Source organism: Sinocyclocheilus anshuiensis, unplaced genomic scaffold (genome assembly GCF_001515605.1).
Source record: "Sinocyclocheilus anshuiensis isolate Anshui unplaced genomic scaffold, SAMN03320099.WGS_v1.1 scaffold861, whole genome shotgun sequence".
Lineage (NCBI taxonomy): Eukaryota > Metazoa > Chordata > Actinopteri > Cypriniformes > Cyprinidae > Sinocyclocheilus > Sinocyclocheilus anshuiensis.
Window position 1 is genome coordinate 1 of NW_015554217.1, and position 6,912 is coordinate 6,912.

At 35.3% G+C, this 6,912-nt stretch overlaps 1 protein-coding gene across 1 annotated transcript in view; it reads left to right on the forward strand.

The window, feature by feature from the left end:
* Positions 1-1,999: 1,999 nt before the first annotated feature.
* LOC107671090 (V-type proton ATPase subunit B, brain isoform) overlaps positions 2,000-6,912 on the forward strand; it is a gene marked incomplete at its 5' end in the record, with an annotated part of 18,740 nt that continues 13,827 nt past the window's right edge. The window contains 5 exons of the mRNA XM_016463939.1: positions 2,000-2,068; positions 2,590-2,688; positions 2,832-2,925; positions 3,030-3,107; positions 3,823-3,962. Of these exons, the coding sequence (XP_016319425.1) occupies positions 2,000-2,068; positions 2,590-2,688; positions 2,832-2,925; positions 3,030-3,107; positions 3,823-3,962 (480 nt within the window). The remainder of the gene's footprint in view (positions 2,069-2,589; positions 2,689-2,831; positions 2,926-3,029; positions 3,108-3,822; positions 3,963-6,912) is intronic.

Consider the following 6,912-nt stretch of genomic DNA (forward strand, 5'->3'; position numbering starts at 1 on the left):
TGCTCCCCGTGGGGCTGCTGTGCTGGGCGTTAGAGACAGTCCATTCTCATTTCCTGCTGCCTTTGATATTAGACCGCAGTCTGACGGTGCACACAAAATTGACACACTGAGGCGTGATGGACGACCCAGAGCAGACAAAGCTGACTCTTCTCCATCTAGTGTGCACAATCTCTCTCTTTCACACACATATACACACACGCTGAAACAAAGTGAAAGGACACACACCAAATTGGCTCCTGTGACAGGACGGCTAATGTTTTCCCATGCAAAATAAAAGGCCAAAGTATGAGACCACACCCTCTGCTGCTAATGACAGCCCACCCTGAGCATGCACCTGCAGCCTGGACCAAAACCAGTGGCTGGCTTTCTATAAAATACTTAAGTGTTCATTAAAAAAATCGCTTATTATATTGAGGAAATGAAAACAAATCTAGTTGTATTTTTTGCTTCTGCATGATTAGATTGGATAGAAAAGAAGGTATTGTGACATGTTGCAGGTCAGATTCGAACCTTCCTCTATATGAGCACCACAGCTCCATTTTTGTAGAATGGTTTCTGAATAATTTTTAGAATGGTTTCTGAAGGATCATGCAACACTGAAGAAGACTGGTAATAATGACTAAATTACCAAAAACACTTGGTGTCTTTTTATAAAAATACTTAAGTGTTCCTTAAAAAGCACTTTTTATATTAAGGAAATTAAAATGTAGTTTTATTTTCTTGCTTCGGCATAATTAGACTATTAAAGGTATTGTGACATGTTGCAGGTCAGACTTGAACCTTCCTAACCCAGATGAATACCACAGCTCCAACAATTAGCAATTTCTGTCTTATGTCTGATGTCTCTGTTGTTGTATTTTGGGCATGCTATGCTTGCTTTCTGAGTCATAGTTTGTTAAGGACGGACTGTCCAAGAGTGATTCAGGAGTCACACGAGCCCCAGTCATGATGGGGGAAAAAGTGTTGTCTTAAAAGGATACTCCACTCAAAAATGAAAATTCTCATCATTTACTCTGCCTCATGTTGTTCCAAACTTATATGTATTTCCATCTGCTGAACACAAAAGAAGATATTTTGAAGAATGTTTGATAACCAAACAGTTTCAGTTCCCATTGACTTCCATTGTATCTGTTGTCCATACAATCTAGGTCAATGGGAGCCGAAACTGTTTAGTTGCTAACGTTCTTTCAAATATCTTCTTTAATGTTCCATAGAAGACAGAAAGTCACACAGATCTGAAACGACATGAGGGTGAGCAAATAAATGATGACTTCTGTATGGCCTGTCCCTTTAAAGTGACATCTGTGCCCCACTCTCCCTGGCCTGTTCAACCTAAAGATAGTTCATCCTGTCACCCTAAAATTAATGTAATTGTTTATATAGGCTATATGAGACTTTTTGAGCACCTAGAACCATCATAAATTACCATAGTCTGAGCCAAGTAATTGTCCCTCATGGAACAGAGTGAAGATGTCGTCCCCCATCGTGACATCTGCTGAAAAAGCCACCTTGAATGTGCTAACTGTGTTCTTCTAGCCCTGACATTTGGACATGGAAATGTATGAAAGCCATTTAGAATGCTCCAGTAAAGGTCACTGTGTACAATTAGATGCACAGGTGTCAAGAGAAAGAGTCCTCATTTCCATGTGATTGTGGGCTTTTGTAGCAAATTTCATGCACTTTATTGGTCATAGCTAGTGCTTACAGTTGGTATATGCATGTGTGAATGTATTTTGTGTGTGTGCGCGCATGTGTGCATGCACTCACACCTGTCAAAAAGACATGCAGCAACCTAGAATCAATAAAAGTTTCCCATATGTTTGTTTAGTAATTGCATGTTTGCTATTCAGGTACGTCTCAAATGGTCAAATAAAAATGCAAATTGAAGGTGTAAATTTTAATATTAATTTTCACATCTTATATGGCTTCCTTTTGCAGGCAGTACAAATGTACAAAAAAACATTTTTTGCTGTGTATGTTTTTACATTTTGTGTTGTTTTTGTCATCCTCAGCCTACTCTACTGTGTCTGGTGTAAATGGGCCACTGGTTATTTTGGACAATGTCAAAGTAAGTCCTTTTTCTGTGTTTACAAAAACTAAAGTATTTCAAAATATGAGAGTTTTAAACTTACATTATTTAAAGTGACAAAAATAAAGGAGGACAGTTTGATTTTAAATGTATCAATGGAATTAAAATAATTTTATAGTTAAAATTCTGAACATTAGATTTTGAATTTTAAAAAAAATGTCTTTTTAAGGGTCATTTCAGTTTAAGTAATAACATGCTGTTCAAAATTTTAGGGTCGGAATAATTTTTAATTGTTTTTGAAAGACGTCTCTCATGCTCACCAATGCTGCATTTATTTGATCAAAAATAGTTATGTTGTGAAATTTTATTGAACATTTTTTAAAAGACTTATCTATTTTAATATATTTTAAAATGTCATTTATTTCTGTTATGGTACAGCTGAATTGACTTTGAACTGTTAAGTTAAATTGACAAATTGACCCTGCATAATGAATCGACTTATGAATGGTAGGGTATATTGATCCTCATCTTCATTTCTGATTTTTATCATGTTCCTCTAGTTTCCACGTTATGCAGAGATCGTGCACCTTACTCTACCTGATGGGACCAAGAGGAGCGGGCAGGTTCTGGAGGTCATTGGCACCAAGGCTGTAGTTCAGGCAAGTTTTCATTCAAAAGCATGTTCAGATATTTGGCCAAATATAACTGTTCTCTCTAAAGATTTGTTAGAAATGGATATCTGCAGTATCTAAGGCCAAGCTCAGGTCATAACTGAAAAATATTTACATTTTGTGCCCATCAGGTGTTTGAAGGCACCTCAGGTATTGATGCTAAGAAGACCGCGTGTGAATTCACTGGTGACATCTTGCGCACACCTGTGTCTGAGGACATGCTTGGTAAGCCTATAACTAATGCTCATGCAGCCTATGTAATGATAGTCTTAATGTGTCTTCTACATAACCAATATGGACGTCATGAAAAACTTGTCATTTTATTTCAGGACGCGTTTTCAACGGGTCAGGTAAACCCATTGACCGGGGTCCTACTGTTCTGGCTGAGGACTATTTGGACATCATGGGTAAGAGATTTCTTTTTTTTTTTTTTAAAGCTTTATGTAACATTTGCAGGAACAAGTGTCTTTTTGAGAGGCACATACTGTAGATGACTGTGCAATTCTGTGATTTTATTAACTCTAGATTTTGGGTCTGTTTGAGATAAAAATTATTTTAAATTTTAGCAGCACATCTTTGCCCAATTAGGCTGCCACCAGCCATGTTAAATGTACTTTGTTTTTGTTTGTGTGGTGTGCACTCAGTTTGTCTGCAGCTTAGTTGAGAGGCCAGCATGCCACAATATGTTCATAAATGCTTAAAATACCTCCTTGTTGATATTTGAATATTTTGAGAGGTTGAATGGGAATTTTTGTGTGCTTTTTAAGCCATTTACTGACCTCATGACCCTGATCTCTGCTAAGCTGAAATGGCAAAGGTGATCTTTTCAGCTATCAAAGGTATACAATGGCGATTCAGGGCAACGTTTGAATGAGCCGAGTGGATAAGGGGGGGTGTAATAAAAGGTTGATCAGGCCTCAAGGTCACACCACACCAAATAGTGTGTAGCACATTTATATGCTTTAATGAGAATTAGAATTTAGAATTTAGCCTAAAGAAAATCTTTTTTTTCCCCCCATCAGCCCTCTTTTCCTTCTTTAGAAATAGAAGTTGTACTTTAGTTTGTACCAGATTTTTTTCCTGCTCAGGTGAGATCACTGTACTCTTTTTGACTCTTCTTAGGTCAGCCCATCAACCCTCAGTGTCGTATCTACCCTGAGGAAATGATCCAGACTGGCATCTCTGCTATTGACGGCATGAACAGCATCGCCCGTGGACAGAAGATCCCCATCTTTAGCGCTGCGGGGCTACCGCATAATGAGGTGTGTTTTTAACAGCACAGCCAGTGCATTATACAACATTAATTCTTGCTCTGCAGGTTGGCGTCCAATATGAAGTTTAGTTTGGCTGATATAAAAAGGTGGCAGTTCCTGTTTTGAGTTAAGATTAAAAAAAATTAAAACTTATGAAATTCAATATTATTCTGTAATGATTTTCTGCCTATTGTTTTTAGATTTAATAAATATTACTACCAAGGCTGCATTTATTTGATCGAAAATATTGTGAAAATGTAATATTGTGAAATATTATTACAATCCAAAATATTTTTTTTATTTGAATATATTTTAAAATGTAAATTTAAAATGTATTCCTATTGGGGCTCGGTTATTAATAATGGTTCTTATTATTGTCAGTGTTAACTTGGAAATGGTTTTTAATATATTTTTGAAATCTGTGATAGTTTTTTTTTTTTCAGAATTCTTTGATTATTAAAATAAACGGCATTCATTTTTCAGAAATCTTTTGTAACATTATAAATGTCTTTACTGTCAATTTAATTAATACATTTTTTTTTTTTTTTTTATATTGCTTACCTCAAACTTTTGAATGGTAGTGCATCACAGATTCCACAAAAATATTAAGCAGCAAAAACTGTTTTCAACATTGATAATAATAATAAGAAATGTTTCTTAAACACTAATCAGCATATTAAAATGATTTCTGAAGCCTCACACAGTAAATAATTCATATTATAGTATAATATATAGAGAAATGAAAAGAACACTACATAGTATTAAATCTGGCCTTCATTTTGAGATTAATGGTATTGGATAATTATTTGGCCTGGCCAGTATATTTCTTTATCATTAGCACACATTACCTGTACTTTTGTTTCAGCGCATGGTCACGTTAATAGATTCATCTTGTTTTTGCGTTCAACTAGCCAGATTTGAACTTTCTTTGAAATGCACTGCAGGAATGTGTCTTTATACCCAATTCAGGAACAGATTATACAATGCAGGCCGTGCTGCTTGCCAGTGTGTTTAAATGATTTGAATGAAACCTAGAGGGATTTATTTAAATTCCCTCATTTGATGATTGAGGGAGTTGTGATTGAGTTGTGATCAAATTTAGCACTTTATTGTGCAGCAGTGAGGCAGCCGCGGTGCCTTTTTCTGTATTATGCTTGCAAGTGAGACAAGGCTGTGTGATTAACGTTAATTTGAGAGGGATCTGTAATTGATTTCACCCTGTGGTGTTTCTGTGGAAACAGTGAGGTGGGTCGGAGTTCATTTCATCACATTCTCCTCTCATGTGAATGCGGGAGGAACCGCTATGATTTCGAGAGCTCTAGAGTAAGCAAACAAAACCAACCACTTAGTACTGATCAATACATCCAGTACATGCTCTAGGTCAGTTGGTTTGTTTAGTTTCAACATGAGTATGCTGTCCTTGCTGAACTGAATAATAAGAACCGTAAATGATTCTTGAACTCTAAATTGGTTCCTCAAACTTTAAAAGGACAGATCCAGAGGTCATAAATGATTTCTTTGCCACCAACTCTTTATCGCATGAGTTATGGAGAGGAATACACACATAGGTACATAATTTTCAAGTCAAATTACAAGGACTTTCTAAGTATACAATACAACACCACTTAGTTCATTATTATAAAGAAGTTGTTTGCGTTTTAGTCATTTCTGTCCCAAAGATCATAAATAGGCTATTGTCGTTGGTTATTCCCTCCAACTATGACCAGGGGCACCGCTAGCAATTTTGGGCCCTATGAAAGAAAATGAGGATGGGCCCCCTACCGCACACATTCCACACCAAACATACAAGCCAACCTATAGTTATCCAAAATAACCCCGCGGTGGGGGATTTTAAACAAAATCCTAATATTAAACAGCCTAAACACTTAGATGAACATACAAATGAATGAAAACAGAGTTGTATGAGAATGAATATATATTTGTGCTTTTGTGATTTTAGCTCAATAATATTTTTTTCTTTAATATTTTTATTATTTTAAGGGGATTTTACTAAATATTAACCTCTAAATTATGCACCATGTATTATCTGCAATATCAGGGTGTAACCTCTAGATGGCGGTATAGCCCTATATATAAATACATATAAACCGTTTGCTGCAGAGTGAGAACTTGACATAAAGCATGTTACTTGTATCAGGTTATTCATTGATATATTTTCAGACATTGTTAAAGACTACATTTAGTAAAAGTTGAAATTTAAATGTTGATTTGAAGTGTCAGTTGTTATTATTATTGTAGTCAAATCTGGACAGAGAAAGCATTTTGTTAGGCTACTCATACTAGCTAGGCTACAGCGTGATCAGTCACACGAAAGTCATCAGAATAAATATTGGCTGTGACCAGGGCAATATTTTAAAACATAGAATTGAGTGTTACATACCATGAACAGAGACTTTCTGTGGTTGAGATGTGTATCCTACTTGAAAAAATCTACATCGCAATCAGCAACTGGTAAATTGAGATTCCAGTAGCTTTACTGCCATGGTAAAAAGGCTTTACAAAGCAGTGACAGCGCTTCGAATCAATGGTGTTGATCATTATCAAATTTAGAGGCTACAATTCATAGTTTTCAGTCACTTTCATTTGCCTATATTTTGAAGTCTTTTAAAGGACATGATGGTTTTCTTTTGTTTTTGTTTTTTCCAGGGTCACCTAAAATTTTATATATATATTAATTTTCACACACACACACACACACACACACACACACACACACACACACACATATATATATATATATAAAATAATCAATATATAAATAATCAAAAATTTCTATATACTTTTTTTCCTTATTCAGAACAGATGGTACATAATCATTTTAAAATATTTAGATAAAACATTGTACATACAGTATACATTAAATCTAAAAAGCATATTTTCATTATTTTGTGCCAAACACACATACACACACATATATATATATATATATATATATATA